The sequence below is a fragment of the Pan troglodytes genome, chromosome X (assembly GCF_028858775.2).
Source record: "Pan troglodytes isolate AG18354 chromosome X, NHGRI_mPanTro3-v2.0_pri, whole genome shotgun sequence".
In the NCBI taxonomy this organism is placed as follows: Eukaryota; Metazoa; Chordata; class Mammalia; order Primates; family Hominidae; genus Pan; species Pan troglodytes.
In genome coordinates, this window is record NC_072421.2 from 41,608,600 (window position 1) to 41,627,684 (window position 19,085).

Consider the following 19,085-nt stretch of genomic DNA (forward strand, 5'->3'; position numbering starts at 1 on the left):
TTTCCTCAGTTGAGAGAGAGTTGTATTCTTTGATAGTTTTCTCACCAGCATTTTGCATTTTGTGTGTCTTTGAAATGTCTAAGTGTGATGGTGAATTTACTAGATCTGATTTTACCTTTTCTCTCTTCCCTTCTCTCTTTAATCTTATTCCACCTTTGGGGTGGCTTCTTTAACCTTTTCCAGCTCTTCTGTTGGCTTTTCCCCTCCAAATATTCTAGTGTTAAAATTTCAAGACCTTTCTCTCCTTAGTGATCCTTTTCCATATACAGGATTTTGTTTTTCACTAACACATTCTTGCATTTATGTTCTAATATATGTGTGTTCCTTTAAAACCTAATGTTCGGCAAAATTATGCACTAAAAATAGTAGGGCTTTTGGGGAAAAAGTAGAGTTTTGGCAGATCATTCAAGCCTATACAACCTAAAAATTTTTTAAATGTATTTTTTGGAAATACTTACAATCTTACAGAAAAATTAGAAGTATAATTCAAGAACACTTGAGAGTAATTTACTGGTTTTTGTAGTCCCATCGCCCACCAAATACTTTCCCTACAAACAAGGATATTTGTCTGTATAAGCAAAATTAAGCCATCTATACCAGGAAATTAATGTCGATTCATTACTGCCATCTACTTAGCAGACTCTATTGAGTGTTTTCAGTTATCTCCTTCACAGCAAAAAGATATAGTTCAAACTCAGATATAGTCAGCCCTCCATATACATGGGTTCTGGATCTATGGATTCAACCAACTGTGGATTGAAAATGTTTGGGGGAAAAAACATTGTTCAAAGTTCCAAAAAGCAAAACTTGAATTTGCCACATGCTGAGTACTGTGTTGAATCCACACGAATGAAGCTATGTGTAAGCATTGTATTAGGTGTTACCTAATACAATGTACAGTTAGGCACCAGATAATGACGTTTCAGTCAGTGATAGACCACATATACAATGGTGGTTCTATAAAATTATAATACCATATTTTTACTGTACCCTTTCTATGTTTAAATACACAAATACCATTGTGTTATAATTGCCTACAGTATTCAGTACAGTAACATGCTTGTATGGGTTTATAGCCTAGGAGCAATAGGCTATACCATATATAACCTAGATATGTTGTAGGCTGTATCATCCAGATTTGTTGTAAACACACCCTATGATGTTCACACAATGATGAAATCACTTAATGATGCATTTCTCAGAACATATGCAACACGTGACTGTAATCTGGAGATAATTTATACAGGAAGATGTGCATCGGTTGTATGCAAATTCCACATCATTTTATATAAGGTATTTGAGCATCCCTGGATTTTGGTGTTGGGAGGGTGGATCCTGAAACCATCCCTGCACCCCCACCCCCCATGGATACCGGCGAATAACTGTATTGCATTTAGTTAATGTATCTCTTAGTTTCCTTCTGAAACAGTTCCTCATACTGTCTTTGACCTTCATGACCTTGACTCTTAAAGATTACAGGCCAGTTAATTATAGAATGTCCTTCAGTTTAGATTTGTTTTATCATGATTGTATTCAGGTTATGCGTCTTTGGCAGAAATACCACAGAAGCGATGTTCTGTTCTTCTCAATGCATCCAGTCAGATAGTATGTAATTTCAATTTTTCCCATTACTGACGATGATCACTGTGATCACTTGAGTTTTTTCCTTGCTTTCCCACTGTAAAATTACCCTTCCCTTTGAAAGTATTTTGGGCCAGGCACAGTGACTCATGCCTATCATCCATCACTTTGGGAGGCCGAGGTGGGCAGATCGCTTGAGGCCGGGAGTTCGAGACCAGCCTGGCCAACATGGCATAACCCCGTCTCTACTAAAAATACAAAAATTAGCCGGGCGTGTTAGCGTGCACCTGTAATCCCAGCTACTTGGGAGGCTGAGGCTTGGACCTGTGAGGCGGAGGTTGCGTTGAGCCGAGATCATGCCACTGCACTCCAGCCTGGGTGACAGCGAGATTCTGTCTGAAGAAAAAAAAAAAGTATTTTGTGCAGAGGTACTTTGAAAATATTTATACTGTTCCTCATCAGACATTTTATTCATTCGTTTATATCTGTATGAAATCATGATCAAGGAGTTATAATCTGTTACTATCATTTATCTTGATGCTGAAATGATCTCGTTTGGCCAGTGGGAGTCCTTTCAGACTGTTCTGTGTTACTTTAATATGTTCCCATTATTCTTTCAGCACTCGTATGCTCTTTGGCTCAAGATGTTTAAGATTAGGTCAAGTGTAGTGGCTCACGCCTATAATCCTAACACTTTGTGAGGGTGAGGCAGGAGGATCACTGGAGCTCAGGATTCATGACCAGCCTGGGCAACATAGCCAGACTTCATTTCTATTAAAAATTTCAAAAATTAGCCAGGTGTGGTGATGCGCACCTGTAGTCCCAGCTACTTGGGAGGCTGAGGTGGGAGGATCACTTGAGCCTGGGAGATGGAGACTGCATTGAGCTATATGATCAAGCCACTGTACTCCAGCCTGGGCAACAGAACAAGACGCTGTCTCAAAAAAAAAATTTTAAAAAGTTCCAGATTAACATCCTGTACCCTCTCTGCCCCAGTCCTGAAATTGGCTATTTCTCCAAGGAGGCCTGCTTGATTTATTTTCCTGGAGAATGGTGTTTAGAAACCAAGATCTGGACATTTATTGCACTCATTGCTATTGATGTATTGTTGCTCCCTGGCTCTCTAAGCAGTTAGAACTAAGGAATGTGTGTATGTGTATCCACATTTAAGTCTATTACTATATATACACACACACACACACACATGAATATATATATGTGTGTATGTTTTTACAAAACCATGAGGTCACACGACTTCCTCCCATCCCAGCCTATCACAGTTTCATTCTAGTTTTCTCCCTTTCTATATTTGTAATTTTTTTTTTTTTTTGAGACAGAGTCTCGCCCTGTCACCCAGGCTGGAGTGCAGTGGCGCGATCTCGGCTTACTGCAACCTCCGCCTCCCTGGTTCAAGGGATTCTCCTGCCTCAGCCTCCCAGTAGCTGGGATTACAGGCGTGAGCCACCATGCCTGGCCAAACTCTCTTTTCTGACGATGAAAAACCTGGCTTCTGTTATCCTCTCACTTATTTTCCTATTTAATCAGTTATCTCCAGCACCCCCCACCCTTTCTTTGAATGCAGAAGGACTCTTGTCTCTGAATGTTGGGTCTCTACCCCAGGGACACTCCTTGCTCTGCTTGAGTTGAATCTTTATGCTGAGCTCTACCCACTTGTTGGGCTCCCTCCTCCTCCTCCATGGTCTGTAATTCCCAACATAGGACTACCTTTAAAACTTGCACATAGTTTAATTAGAGCACTCATAAAATGATAATTAGTATCCTCAGAGATAATTTGGACAGTCCAGGCAGGTACTTCAGTGTGGCTGAAGGCTTCCTCAGGAGATAGTAAAAAGACACAAAACCAGTACAGAGGAAATGCTGACTTGACATTGCTGAGATACAGTGCAAAAGAGTGGAGCTCTGAGATAGATGGGCTACCATTAAGATAGGCACAGGGGGAAGTAGAACCTGCCAAGGTCCATGAAAGTCTAGTTTAGGATTGTATCTCACAAGATGAGCCCTTGATGCAAGTATTCACTTTAAATTTTCCTTTAAAAAGAAACAGGCTTCTGCTTACACATCTACCAAGCTGAGGGGGCTTTTTGCTTTGCTCATTTTAATTTTTTTGTTGAAGATTAACAGTTCTGCTGTTCTGGCTACTGTTGGCTGGAAGAAATCACACATGAACAAACTCACCTTCTGCATTATACTGACATCATTATATTTGCCAATTGATTGTGAGCTAATTGGGGTTATAGAAATGTGCTATAGCATAACAGACTGTAATTATTTCTCTCTAGGCTATTACTGATGGATATTATGTTTTCTTCTTTTTCCAGCATCATCTACTGTCCTTGAGTTTTTTTTTAACTAGCTTTTTATATTAAAATAATTTCAAACTGTTTACAAAGAATACAGTTGGCTCCCAAATTCAGTAATTAACAGTTTGCTGTAGTGATGGCAAAAGTTTCCTAACATTTGGAGAGCAAGTTGTAGACAATCATCTTTTTCTTCCTAAATAGCTTAGTATATGTCTTCTAAAAACAAGAATGTTCTCACTTACATTAACATAGTATTATTCAGAATAAAAAAAATTTAGCATATACAGTAATATCATCTAATCTGCAGACCATTTTCATATTTTGACACTTTCCTCAGTATTGGACTTTATAACAATGTTTTCTGGTTGAGGATCTAATCCAGGTTCATACATTGCATAATTATTCGGTATCTCTTTCAGTTGTCTTTAATCTGGAATAGTTCCTCAGTCTTTGTCTTTTGTGACTTTGTTTTTGAATGGCACATGTCAGTTGCGCTGAATATCTCTCATTGGGTCTTATCTGTTCTGATGATTATATGGAGGTTGTACATTTGACAGAGTACTACTTGTATGTTGATGTGTCTAAGAGCATCACATTGAGAGACACATGTCACTGTGTCTTTGGTGACATTAACCCAGATCACTTAGTTGATAGCTGCCAGGTTTCTCCTCTAAAGGAGAGAGATGCTTTGTATAGAGAGATGCTTTGAGACTTCGTAACTATCTTTTTCCTCATCAAACATTTGTTTTATCATCTATTGTGATTGTTGCCTAAATGTTTTTACTATGATGGTTGCAAAATGGTAATTTTGTTTTAACTTTGTCATCCTTTCTACATTTATTAGTTGACATTCTGTAAGGTAGTGCTTTGTTTTCTTGCCTTTATATTTGTCATATATGATCACTCTTATGGGTTTATTTTATTCATTGGGTTATAACCATTGTAATGGTTATTTATTTTGATGCTCAATTGTCCTAGATATGGTCAGTGGAAGCCCCTATAGGTTAGACCCAGACATACAACCTCAATTTTTTTAAGGTACTTTATTGTACTTTATTATTTTCTGGTATGAGAAGATGTTTCAAGCTTATCTATAGTATTTCCTCTGCCCCAGCTCTGGAATCTGCCATTCCAGAGTTTTTAGAAGGAAGGGTATTTAGAAATCAGAATCCGAGGTTTAAATCTTTTTTTTTTTTTTTGAGACGGAGATTTTGCTCTGTTGCCCATGCTGGAGTAGTGCAGTGGCGTGATCTCGGCTCACTGCACCCTCTGCCTCCTGGGTTCAGGTGATTCTCCTGCCTCAGCCTCCCGAATAGCTGTGATTACAGGCAACTGCCATCATGCCCGGCTAATTTTTATATTTTTAGTAGAGACGAGGTTTCACCATGTTGGCCAGGCTGGTCTCGAACGCTTCACCTCAGGTGATCCACCCACCTCTGCCTACCAAAGTGCTAGGATTACAGGTGTGAACCACAGTGCCCCTGCCAAGTCATCCTTATTTCATTCTAATTGTGGTAAGGTGATACCTCATTGTGGTTTGGATTTGCATTTCCTTAATGATTAGTTATGTTGAGTGTGCTTTCATGTACATGTAGGCCATTTGGATGTCTTCTTTTGAGAAATATCTATTCAAGTCTTTTGCCCATTTTAAAAATCGGATTTTTTGCTGTTGAGTTCCTTATATATTCTGGATATTAACCCCTTGTCAGATGCATAGTTTGCAAATATTTTCTCCAATTCTGTAGATTTGTCTTTTTGTGGTCTTATTTCCTTTGTTGGGTAGAAGCTTTTTAGTTTAATGTAATTTCGTTTGTCTGTTTTTGTGTTTGTTGCCTGTGCTTTTGAAGTCTTAGCCAAAAAGTCCTTGCCCACACTAATGACATGAAACATTTCCCTTGTGTTTTCTTCTAGTAGTTTTATAGTTTCTGGTCTTACATTTAAGTTTTTAACCCATCTTGAGTTTATTTTTACATATGATGAATAATAGGGGTTTAGTTTCATTTTTCTGCATATGTATATTCTGTTTTTGCAACACCATTTTTATTCAAGAGATTGCCTTTTCCCCCAATGTGTGTTCTTGGCACCTTTGTTGAAAATCAGTTGTTTCTGATTATGTGGATTTATTTCTGGGTTCTCTATTCTGTTCAATTGATCTGTGTCTATTTTTGTGTCAATACCATGCTGTTTTGGTTACTATTGCTCTATAGTAAATTTTGAAGTCAAGTAGCTGATGCCTTCAGCTTTGTTCTTCTTACTCAAGATTGATTCGGCTATTTGGAGTCTTTTGTAGTTCCATATGAATTTTAGGAGTGTTTTTTGTATTTTTTTGTTTTACCTTGCAGATTCACCTCAAAGGATGTTTTTTTCTATTTCTGTGAAGAATATAATTGGTATTTTAATAGAGATTGCATCAATCTGTAGATTGCTTTGGGTAATATGGACATTTTAACAATATTTGTTCTTCCAACCCATGAACATAGAATATTTTTCCATTTATTTGTGTCCTGTGTTCGTTCTTTCATCAGTTTTTTTTGTAGTGATCTTTCTCCTCCTTGCTTAAATTTATTCCTAGGCATCTTATATTTTTGTAGCTATTGTGAGATAACTTTCTTGATTTCTCTTTCAGATGGTTTGCTATTGGCAAATGGAAACACTACTTAGTTTTGTATATTGATTTTTGTATCCTGCAGTTAACTAACACAGGTTCACGCTTGTACCATTCCAGCTTCCTAGTCGTCTTCCATTCCGTATTTGTATCTCTACAGCAATGAGAAATCTGAAACCTGAGGGAATTGGAAAGGCTTCTTAATCAGTCTTCAGCCTCTGTCTTTAGGCCTTCGAATCATTTGTGCCTTCCCAAGTGTTTGTTGTTTTCATACCCTTGGCTTTTCTCAGATTTAGTGGGGCATTAATTTATAGGCACCCTCTTCTCCTTGCCTTCACAACAACTAAACCAACTTCACAACTTCAGCTAAACCAACTATCTATCCCCATCTTCACTACACCTTCAGTAATTTGTTGACAGCTGTTTAATGTGTTGCTTCCTCTTCTGTTTTTATGTTCTTTTGAGTTTATGTATTTTTACATTCATTCATTCTCAGTGGGGTTTGGGGATGAAGTACTGATAAATATAGTTCAGTACACCATATTTAGTTGACATAATTTTTAAAGCTGTCTTCTGCTTTTATTACCTCCATTTTCTAAATTAAACACCTTGTTGGGCTTCTCATCTTGCTTTGCAATTATTATGGGACAGAAGCATTTCACATTAGATTCTTAGCTAAGGCTTCTCTCAAAAGATATATTTCATTCTTGTCTGTTACATCGTTTAGAATTTACATAGTTTCATTTGCTAGTATTTCAGTAATAGTCCTTGCATTGCTTTACTGCAGATTCAACCTTCACAACATACTGTAAAAACACAAACCCACCACTGAATCCTTGATCTTGTGATTGGCGCTTAATGCCACCAGATGGCGAGCATGAGCTCTTGTCAGACAGTTAAGGCAAGAAACTTGAAGTGGGTGCTTTCTTCATGTTTTATATAATGAAACTAGAATACCTAAATTTGAAACAGCCAGCTTTTGAAAAAGCTGGTAATGGTTGTATTGCAGCAGAAAATCATAGGCTTTGGACTCAAATGGACTTGAGTTCCAATCCTGCTTCTAATTGCTACTCTATGGCGTTAAACATAAGTTTCATAGTTTATTAGAGCTTCCTTATCCTTATAATGATAACTTTTTTGTGTAATTGCAGGGATTAAATGAAACAATGTATGGAAAACCCCTAGCCTAGGGACTGGCACTTAGTATTCATTAAACATTAAACCACTCTCTGTCACTTCCTTTTCTTAGAGCTCCTGCTTCCTTTCTTATTTAAGAGTTTGTGTCTAAAACGTGGTAATACAATCTTTTGTAAAAGTCTGTTGTAAGCTCTTAGCACTGATAAACTCAACTTAAACCACACATCATCTCTATAAGGTATAGTTAATGACTAGGAAAAAAGCTAATGATTCTATCTTTCCCCTCCATTTAAAATACATCCAAGAGTGCACAAATGCTAAATGATCACCCAAATGTTACACCTCTTTTCATTCTGAATCTTTGCCTGAAGCCAAGTGCCCATGTTATGATTTGCTGTTAAACTTAAAACTTCTGCAGTCCTCTCTATATGTAATACCATCTTTTGTAAAAGTCTGTTGTGAGCTCTTAGCACTGATAAACCACACAACATACCTATAAGGAAATTATTAATTTTATCTGTATTTTAAAGACGGAGAAACTGAAGCACAGAGAGATTGTTAATTCACCTGGGACACATAGCTTAAATGCTATTTCTCATTTCTTTTTTTTTTTTTTTTTTTAAAGAGAGAGGGCCTTACTCTGTGTCCCAGGCCTAGAGTGCAGCGGCATGATCCTAGCTCACTGTAACCTCAAACTCCTGGCCTCAAGTGAGGCTCCTGCCTAAGAGTAGCTAGGACTACAGGTACACACCACCACACCTGACTTTTTTTTTTTTTTTTTTTTTTTTTGAGATATAGAGTCTCACACTGTCGCCCAGGCTGCAATGCAGTGGCGCAGTCTCTGCTTACTGCAGCCTCTGCCTTCTGGGTTCAAGTGATTCTCCTGCCTCAGCCTCCCGAGTAGCTGGGATTACAGATGGACGCCACCACGCCCAGCTAATTTTTGTATTTTTTGTAGAGATGGGGTTTCACCATGTTGGTCAGGCTAGTCTTGAACTCCTGACCTCAAGTGATCCGCCCACCTCCGCCTCCCTGAGTGCTGGGATTACAGGCATGAGCCACTGCGCCCGGCCCACACCTGGCTTATTTTGAAAATTTTTTTGTAGTGATGGGGGTCTTGCTGTGTTACGCAGGCTGGTTTTGACCTGGGCTCCAGTGATCCTCCCATCTTGGCTTCCCAAAGCTTAGGTATCTTTTCAAAAGGCTAGAAAGAAACCAAAATCGTCATAAACTCTGGATGACAAGATTATGACTGGCTTAAATTTTTCTGGCTTCCATTTTTTATAAAATGTAACATGATATAATCAGGGATGAATATGAGAGCTGGAATGGCCACTGAGTGTTAACTTTGATTCAGATCTCTCAAATGAGTAAACTATAATTCAACACCATTAAATGATTTGCTTAGAATTCACTACTTCTGACCGGGTCACGCTGGTAATCCCAGCACTTCAGGAAGCCAAGGTGGGAGGATTGCTTGAGCCCCTGGAGTTTGAGATCAGCCTGGGCAACATGGCATAACTCTGTCTCTACAAAAAAATATGCAAAAATTAGCTGGGCGTGGTGGCACACGCCTGTGGTTCCCAACTACTCAGAAGGCTGAGATGGGAGGATCACCTCAGCCCAGGGAGGTTGAGGCTGCAGTCCTCACGCCACTGCACTTCAGCCTGGGTGACAGAGTGAGACCCTGTCTCAAAGAAGAAAAAAAAAATCCACCACTTCCTTTTCTTGAGCTCTTCTTTTTTTTTTTTTTCCCTCCTACTCCCCTTTGCCTCCATCCTTCACTCAGAATATTTTTAAGCCAAGCAAGCTACTATGAGATACAGTGGTTAAGCATATGAATTGGTTTGCTTTTAGGGAGTAATTTGACAATGTATGTCAAGTCTTTGGGCATTATGTTCAACTTCTTTATGCTTGCAGGGTTTTGCATGGTGAAAATTATAAAAATTCAGCTGCTAGGATCTTTGATGTTTAAAAAGGTGAGGGGAGGTAAAAACCTAAATGCCCAATAATAGGAATTAAACTGGTAAAATAATATTGTCATTTTAATAATCAGATAAAATGATATAGATGAATATTCAATGACACGAGAAGATATTTATAAATATTTTATTATAAAAACAATATTTTAATTGGTTACATTATATGTCACTATGCCTTCAGAGTAGAGAGAAGTGACAGTTTCAACACAAACTGAAAAATTTGTAAGATAATGGCTGCTATTTCTAGGCCTGTAAAAATTCATTTACCCAAAGAAAAGCGTAGTTTTTTTTTTTGTTTTTTTTTTTTTCTGGAGATGGAGTTTCGCTCTTGTTGCCCAGGCTGGAGTGCAATGGCGCAACCTTGGCTCACTGCAACCTCCGCCTCCCAGGTTAAAGCAATTCTCCTGCCTCAGTGTCCCGAATAGCTGGGATTACAGGCGCATGCCACCACGCCCGGCTGGTTTTTGTATTTTTAGTAGAGATGGGGTTTCATCATGTTGGTCAGGCTGGTCTCGAACACCTGACCTCAGGTGATCTGCCTGCCTCAGCCTCCCAGAGTGCTGGGATTACAGGCGTGAGCCACTGTGCCCAGACCTATTTTTCTTTTCTTTAAAAGAAGCTTTTACTTTAAAAAAAAAAAAAAATTATCAAGGTTTTTTTTTAAATCATAGGGCAGTTACCTTAGATCATCAAAATACTTTCCAAGGTTGATTGACTATTAATAAAGTTGGAATATTTGGTAGCTAATGCTTAATTGTATTTTGGGATTATCTTATTTTTCCCCCACTGTGTCTTTTCACTGTAATTTAAAATTATGTTTTAATATTATGACAAAAGGACAAAAGCTCTGCTTGCTTTGAGGTGAATGTACATAGGCACTTACCCTTTTTCGATGTTTGCTTTTTAGGGTTCATTTTCTTGGATATCACTACATTCCTTTCAGTGAAGCAAGCCAGTTAATATATAGTGTCAGGGGGCAAACAATAAAGAGGTTAGAGGGAAGAGTTTATAATTTTTTTCTTGTTATTTTCAGTCAGAACTACTTCCTTTTGAAATGTATTTTTTTCCATCTCCAGTGGCTGAGAGGAGAGTATCTTGATTTGAGGTCCCTGAGTAGCAGATGCTTTGTATTGAGAGTAACTGATTAAAGAGCCCTGTTTTTTGTTTTTGTTTTTGTTTATTTTTTTTTCTTTTTTAATCATTCCAGGTCTTGTCATGTCTTAGGAAGTTTGAGCCTATAGCCCAACTGAGTGGATTGTTATTCCATATTAGTATGGTCTTCAAGATATCAAAAGTTAAATATGTATGAACACATGAATTACATTTTCACACTGTCTCTTTTTTTCCTCCAGATAGCACAACGATAGAAAAATTAAGAGCTATTTGTTTAGACCATGCCAAACTTGGAGAAAGCAGCCTTAGTCCATCTCTTGACTCACTTTTCTTTGGTCCTTCAGCCTCACAAGTGCTATATCTAACAGAGGTTGGTTTTTGGGGTTTGTTGTTGTTGTTGTTGTTTTCTTTGTTTTTCCTTTTAAATTTATTCTGTGTTCTTTAAATTTGACCTTTCTTTCATATGGTAAGGTGAATGATTTGGGTAAAATTGTAATGAAGTAGTTTTGAAATGAAATATTAATTTGAAATAAATAATAGTGAGATGGTCAAGAGTTTCTTGGCACTGACAATAGTACAAATAGAAGTTATTATTTTTTTAAAATCTTTTAATACAGCCCTCTCCCCCTCTTCTCTATTTTTCCAGGTAGTCTATGCCTTGTTAATGCCTGCTGGTGCACCTCTGGCTGATGATTCCTCTGATTTTCAGTTTCACTTCTTGAAAAGTGGTGGCCTACCCCTTGTACTGAGTATGCTAACCAGAAATAACTTCCTACCAAATGCAGATATGGAAACTCGAAGGGGTGCCTACCTCAATGCTCTTAAAATAGCCAAGCTTTTGCTAACTGCCATTGGCTATGGTCATGTTCGAGCTGTGGCAGAAGCTTGTCAGCCAGGTGTAGAAGGTGTGAATCCCATGACACAGGTAATAGACTTTTTAAAAATCCTTTTATAATAGTAGATAGCAATTTTTAAAGTAAAACTAATTAGTATTTTAAGTGTAGAGTTCAAGGTTGACTCAATGTTCAAAGTGCCTTATTTCAGACGTTTTCTTTATGATGTTTGTATTAAAAGTGCAAATACTTTTCGCTGACAGCTGATAATCTGAGGGTAGTTTCTCCCTGCCCACTTAAATCTTGCTTGACTTTCATTTATTTTAAACCTAACAGAAACTCCATATGAATCTCTTATTAACTTGTGCCTGGCAGATATATAAAGACACAGATTGTAATAAGAGATACAATTGGTTTATCTTGTTGCTTGTTTCCCTTCCCACCTTGGGCTTAAACCCAAGTTCTGAGCTTATTCTGACTCGGTTTCTGCCTTGGTGGCATTCTTGATCCATGTCACAAAAAATTCTCAAGACATGCCAGAATTTGATACTTATTTATGAGAGATCAAACTACGCATTTAATTCTAAGTAAAATTTTATAAACATCATAAATGATTGTTTTACTAAGTTACTGATAGAAGGTAAAACTTCAGGGATAAAGATTTTCTTCTTTAGAAATGGCTTAGTTTTCAATTGTGGAGATCAGAATGTTGATATTTATGGTAATATCACATATAATTGTTTTAGCTATGATAATACTGTGGTTATGTTTAAAAGGAAGAGCCCCCTATATTTTTGAAGTGATTGCTGAGATACTTCCAGGTGAAATTATATGATATCTAGGATTTGCTTAAAAACAATCCTGGGGTGGAGAAGTGATGGAAAGCAAGGGAGGATAGTCAGATTAAACAATTTGGTTCACTGGCGATAATTCTTGAAGCTAAGTAATATGTACATGGGAGTTAATTATACTACTTTCGACACTTTGGTGTGTGTTACGAATTTTCTGTAAAAAATGGCTTAAATTTTATATTGTTTTGTATCACAGGTCCCATCTTTGTTAGGATTTTTTTTTTTTTAAAGTAGTTCTTATTAGGTAAGTAAAAAGACAGCTTCTTGTTAGGATAAAAACAGATTTTTGTCATGATCCCTGACACAGATGCTTAATGAAGTACACAGAAAACAATTACATGTTTCCACTTTCACCTTTCTTCAGTATTTATTCAGAGAATGTGCCACTATGGATACAGAGGTACATAATAACCTCTAATCTCAACGAGCTCACAGTAGGGAGCCCAATGCAAACTTAGTAATATAGAAATATCTTAAAATAATATTGTAGAAATATTTACAGTATATATATATAGGAGGGGAGTTACAACTTGAAGGCAGTCAGAATTACCTCGCTAACAACTACGTAATGAAATTAATCTGTCACTGATTTAACAACTTGATTATAGCATTAAGTAAAAACTAGGGTACCTTTCATACATTAGTCCTCTTACTGCTTTTTCAGTATTCCTTAATTTTTCTTTTTTTTTTTTTCAAAGCAAAATGTGGTAACAATGGGGAATACAAGCAGGGTCTGCCCAAGGCATGTACATAAAAGATGTACAATACTTTACTGAGTCTCTAGAAGGGAACCAGTCTATTTAGTGTATCATTATCCCCTGCAAGTTAAGCTGAGGCCAGATTTAGAGACACGAGTTGATTGCTCTAGAATGGGGATTTGCAGACATGTGGCACTACAGTGCACAAGGAAGAGAGGAAGCCCACTTTGTTGGCAGTGCTTTTTGTGTAAGTTGCCACAGGTTCTATAATGTGTATATGCAAGGAAGTCGTTCTGCGGGAGTGGGTGATGAATGAAGAGCAGTTGGTTAGGTCTGGTTATGTACAAATTATTTACTCCAAATAAAATGGTTAACTTTTTTCAGATCAACCAAGTTACCCATGATCAAGCAGTGGTGCTACAAAGTGCCCTTCAGAGCATTCCTAATCCATCATCCGAGTGCATGCTTAGAAATGTGTCAGTTCGTCTTGCTCAGCAGATATCTGATGAGGTTAGTTTTATCAAGACTTCTGTCACAATTTTAACTTTCCTAGGCCCACTTATTTTAATCACTGTCTCATTCTATAGATAATGTCCCCTTAATATCAGTTTTGTCTACTATTAATATTAGTACTTTCTGTTTTTAATCAACTTTATGTATAATAAACAGCATCCTTTTAAAGTATACAGATGGGGTGATTTTTTTTTTAAGACGGAGTCTCACTCTGTTGCCCAGGCTGGAGTGCTGTGGTGCTATCTCGGCTCACTGCAACCTCCACCTCCCAGGTTCAAGTGATTATTCTGCCTCAGCCTCCACAGTAGCTGGGATTACAGGTGCCACACCCACCCCGCCATGCCCGGCTATTTTTTTATTTTTAGTAGAGATGGGGTTTCATGATGTTGGCCAGGCTGGTCTCGAACTCCTGACCTCTGGTGATCTGCCTGCCTCAGCCTCCCAGAGTGCTGGGATTACAGGCATGAGCCACCATGCCCGGCCCAGATTCGGTGAATTTTGACATATATGTGTGAAACCACTGCTGCGGTCGAAACCGAATGTTTTCATCACTCTTTATGCACTTTTGCAGTTTATTCTTTCCCCAGGTAACTACTGCTCTTTTTGTCCCTAGAGAGTATTTTCTGTCTTCTGGAGTTTTATATAGGTGGATTATAGTGTGTGTTCTTTTGTGTCTGGCTTCTTTCACTAAGAATAATGACTGAGAATTACCTGTGTTGTGTGGATTAGTAGTTCATTCCTTTTTATTGCTAACTAGTACCCATTATGAATATTCCACATTTTGTTTATCCATATACTTGGTGAAGGACAGTTGGATCATTTTCCCTTTTTGGCTGTGAATAAAGCTGATGTAAACATTGTGTACAAATGTTTGTGTAGACATAAATTTTCATTTTTCTTGGATAAGAAACTACGAGTGGAAAGGTTGTCATCTTTGTAGTAGTAAAATGTAATAGTAAAGAGCTAGAGAACTTGGGGAGCGTACTTTGTTGTATTGCTGTTTAAAGGCAGGAGGTGGGGAATAAGCCAGGTGCAGTGGCAGATGCCTGGACTTCCACCTACTTGGGAGCATGAGGTAGGAGGATCTCTTGAGCCCAGGAGTTCAAGGCTGTAGTGAGCTATGATCACACCACTGTACTCTAGACTGGGTGACAGAGCCAGAGGGCCCTCCACCCCCACCTTTTTTTTTTTTTTTTTTTTTAAGACAAAGGCAACTTGGGAATTTAAAAACAATGGTACTACACAGTAATTCCTATTTCCTTTACAAAGTGAAACATTTTTGTTTTTCTAAACATAATTTCACTCTCATTCTATCAACTGTTCTATTTACTCATTATCTTGCAGGCTTCAAGATATATGCCTGATATTTGTGTAATTAGAGCTATTCAAAAAATTATCTGGGCATCAGGATGTGGGTCGTTACAGCTAGTATTTAGCCCAAATGAAGAAATCACTAAAATTTATGAGAAGGTAAGAATTATCACAGAACTATATTCCTTGTAAACAAATGTTTCTTAATTGTGCATGTGGTTTGATTTTTATTAGCTTTGCTATTTTTAAAAATTGAATCACTTGCATCTTAATGGTTGAAAATTAATTGATAACTATGTTGAGAATATGGTAAAATTTTACTTTGAAAATGAAGTACTTAAGAATCGTGCCATGTGGCTGCTTTTTAAATGAAATTGCCTTTTGCTGCTTCTTGTGGGGGTCAGATATAATTGTCTCATACTGAATTTGCTTTATCCCATTCTCTTTTTTCTTTTATCATCTTTCTGTCCTGCGTAAATTTTGGTTTGTCAGTTATGGTATGGCATTTAAGTATTTTTATTTGATTGTCTTAAAGCAGTCAAAAATAAGAGTGTTAGCCAATTAGATATCATTCCTGACCTTCTATTAGATTAAGCAAATTATCTACAGAAGAGAAGCTGTGGTTGGCTTTTTGATTTATCATGTGTACCTGCCCCTGATGCTACATATTTAGAAGGAGAAATTGAGTTACAGGAACTTCCCTGACTTGGTAGAGCTTCTTTTACATGGCCAACATCACCCTGATTTGCCCAGGATATATGTTGATGTTCCATAGTATCTGTCTGGCACAGCCCTGGGTATTCATTCAGCTTATTAACTGAATACTTATTCTGTTTCAGGCATGTACTGTAGTTACTACTTTTTGATTAATAAAGTCAGATTAGAATTCATTAGGTACCTCCCCACGCATATTTTAGGTTGTAAGCCTTTGAAACCCTTCCTGAATAGTTGTCAGACAATTGATTTTGAATAAAATGGCACAATAGGCAAGCAACATAATGGAACTAGTCAAAAGTACCTAAGTGCTATGCCACAGTGGTTCCTGAGAAAGGATTGGTTGTTGGTTCAGAAGTAAACAACTCAGAAGGTCTCAAAAAGATAGGTAGTGTGCTCAGTGTGCTCCTTCAGCCCTCCTGAAGACATAGGAAAATAATGGAATTAGACTTTATTTTCTATTATAGTCATTTCCAGACTATTCCAAAGGGGCCTCAAGAGTTAACATGCAGCCATGGAGAGACTGAGGCCAGGTGGTTTAAGTGAGCAGATGAGTTTTAAGCACTAACTAGAAGTTGTGTGAGATTTTTCTTAAATACTTCTTTGGGTAATTTGTTCTTGATTGTAATTTTACAGACCAATGCAGGCAATGAGCCAGACTTGGAAGACGAACAGGTTTGCTGTGAAGCATTGGAAGTGATGACCTTATGTTTTGCCTTGATTCCAACAGCCTTAGATGCTCTTAGTAAAGAAAAGGCTTGGCAGACATTCATCATTGACTTACTATTGCACTGTCACAGCAAGTAAGTATCTTTTTTAATTGTAAGAAACTTACTTTTTGTAAATGGAGTGAATTAATTTAGGCTGGCAAAATGTGTCCCCAAAATTAAATATTTATTGTCTCTATGGCATATTGGTATTGAGGAAAATTTTATTATTTAAGAGTGTTTTGCTTAACCTAAATGTTTGGTTTTAGTCTCTGCAAATGCCAATATTAATTGTCAAAGCATGATTTTTTTCTAATCTTAGAATTTAGTTTTACCTAGGAGGTATATAGATTAGCCTATTTCTAAAAATCTAGTTTGCAAGATTTAAATCATATAGGACATTAGCCTCCTATCTTAGATTCCTAGATGCTAGGTTTTTTTAAAGCCAAACAGAATTTGATATGAAATTTGTAAGACAGGGTCATTGTAAGAACTTTTGCAGTTTACACTGATAATAAAGATCAGTTATAAAGCTCATGTTTTCATTTCAAGAGCATTTAATCAGTGGCAGTAATTTTGTTTTGGGTTTCTTTTTCTGCAAGTCAGTCAGATTTATAGAAAATGTTGGTTTCCATCCTCTTGTATCAATCTGATCCTGATCTTCGTATATGGTAACTTTATTAACTTGGGCTCTAATTTGTGTCACTGTTGTATGTAATTAATCTGTTTTATCTGTATTTTGTGAAAAGACACAGAAAATGTTTACTTTCATCATTCCATCACATGCCATTCAATAATGACAAAATTCATTGATGAAAGGTTGATGTAAATTCACAATAAGTCATTTGTTGAAATGAAACATAGTAATAATTAAAGTTTTAAAAATGTACATGCTGTGGGGGGTAGGGTTCAACTTGCCCACTCGAGAGGATGTAGAGTCTGAAGTGGGAATGTCACTTTAGAGTCTAAAGTGATTTAGTGGGTTTAAAGTGTGAATATCACCTATTTTAAGAAGGTTCTTGGGTAAGTTCTTTGAAGAAATCCAGTCCAGCCTATTCAGAAACTCTTAACAGGATCCCCACAAATCGGGTTGGTCATGCTACCTCCTTGAGAAGACAATCCTGCACGTTGGAAAAGATAAATAGGTTTAGTAAGTCTAGTTCCATTTAATGATGCATACGTGTGGGAATGGTGAGGATAGGAAAGATGATTAGCCAACAGTTTTAATGACGTCAAACCTGGAGGGTAGCAAGTTTGTTATTCTATGTTGAATTTTAAAAATCTTAAATTAGGAACTTATTTCATCTCTTAGTCTACTAACTATTAAGGAACTTGATTTAGTAGGGTTTTTTGCCCTCTACCCTTTATGAAAATTACCCTTATATAAGTCAGAACCATTTTGCCCCTCTCTTCCCTGAAACTTGCATGCAGTGCGGTAAAGTACTGTAGAAAGCATGTTATCTTATTATGTCACCATATTGTCTGCAATAATAAGGAGGGTGTTCTAAGTTAGGATCTTTTTGAGTTTTAAGTACCTGATTTTTATAAATATCTGAATACCTACGTAGGTTCAAAATCCATTATTTCCCGTTAGTAAGAATTTGTCAGCAAGTCCGACTTGGACATTAATTATTGGCATTAATATTCTAAAATCTGAATCCCCAGGCCGGGCACGGTGGCTCATGCTTGTAATCCCTGCACTTTGGGAGGCTGAGGCAGGTGGATCACCTGAGGTCAGGAGTTCCAGATCAGCGTGGCCAACATGGTGAAACCTCGACTCTACTAAAAATACAAAAAATTAGTTGGACATTGTGGTGGGCGCCTGTAATCCCAGCTACTTGGGAGACTGAGGCAGGAGAATTGCTTGAACCCGGAAGGCGGATGTTGCAGTGAGCTGAGATCGCGCCATTGTACTCCAGCCTGGGCAATAAGAGTGAAACTCCATGTCAAAAAAAAAAAAAAATTGAATCCCCAAATACATACTGGCCCCAGGGTTTTCAGATAAGGGATTGTGAGCTGTGTACAAGTCTGCCCCTCAGATGGAGTTTATAATCCTATAGTAACGTTTAAGCATAGTTATTTACAAGGTACTTCTCACTTAATCCGTATAGCAACTCAGAAGTAGACTTTGCTGATGGAGAGGCACAAGGACTGTAGAAATTAAATGACTAACAAGGGCATAATGATCACTAAATGCTAACACTAAGACTGAAGGTTTTCTGCTTCTTGAGTTCTGACATTTCTGCCACACAAATTGGGCTCTGGGTGTAATTATAATCCACCAGCAAATATGTGAGTCCCTACCTATGTGCTTGGCAATTAAAACCAAAGTCAAATAAGGCAGTTCTTGCACTCAAGGAACTTTGAGAGAGAAATTGGTGCCATAAAAGGTAAAATACTTTGAGAATTGGAAAGGCCATAACTTACTTTCTACCTGGAAGGAGCAAAAGTGAAGGTTTTGTGCAGGATGTAGCATGCGAGCTCATGTTTGGGCAGGATTTATATGTGCATAAAAGTAGAAGATGGTCATTGCCAGTGCGCGCGCTCTCTCCCTTTCTCACTCCCAGTTATGTGGCTTTTACTTCATGTGTCTTTGAACTCCATACACTTTCCTCCTCATGGTCTACCCTGATCTAAGCAGTCTGGACCCACTGCCTGGACAATCATAGTATCCTTGATCTTCCCACCTGTAGTGTTGTACTCTTCTAATCTGTTGACT

General features: G+C 37.7%; 1 protein-coding gene across 6 annotated transcripts in view; it reads left to right on the top strand.

The window, feature by feature from the left end:
- The window catches only part of USP9X (ubiquitin specific peptidase 9 X-linked), a 146,854-nt gene that overhangs the window by 87,834 nt on the left and 39,935 nt on the right, over window positions 1-19,085 (top strand). For all 6 annotated transcript variants that reach the window (XM_016943056.4, XM_016943058.4, XM_016943055.4 and 3 more), the window contains exons 22-26: window positions 10,979-11,109; window positions 11,386-11,664; window positions 13,506-13,631; window positions 14,979-15,104; window positions 16,296-16,462. In XM_016943056.4, the coding sequence (XP_016798545.1) occupies window positions 10,979-11,109; window positions 11,386-11,664; window positions 13,506-13,631; window positions 14,979-15,104; window positions 16,296-16,462 (829 nt within the window). The remainder of the gene's footprint in view (window positions 1-10,978; window positions 11,110-11,385; window positions 11,665-13,505; window positions 13,632-14,978; window positions 15,105-16,295; window positions 16,463-19,085) is intronic.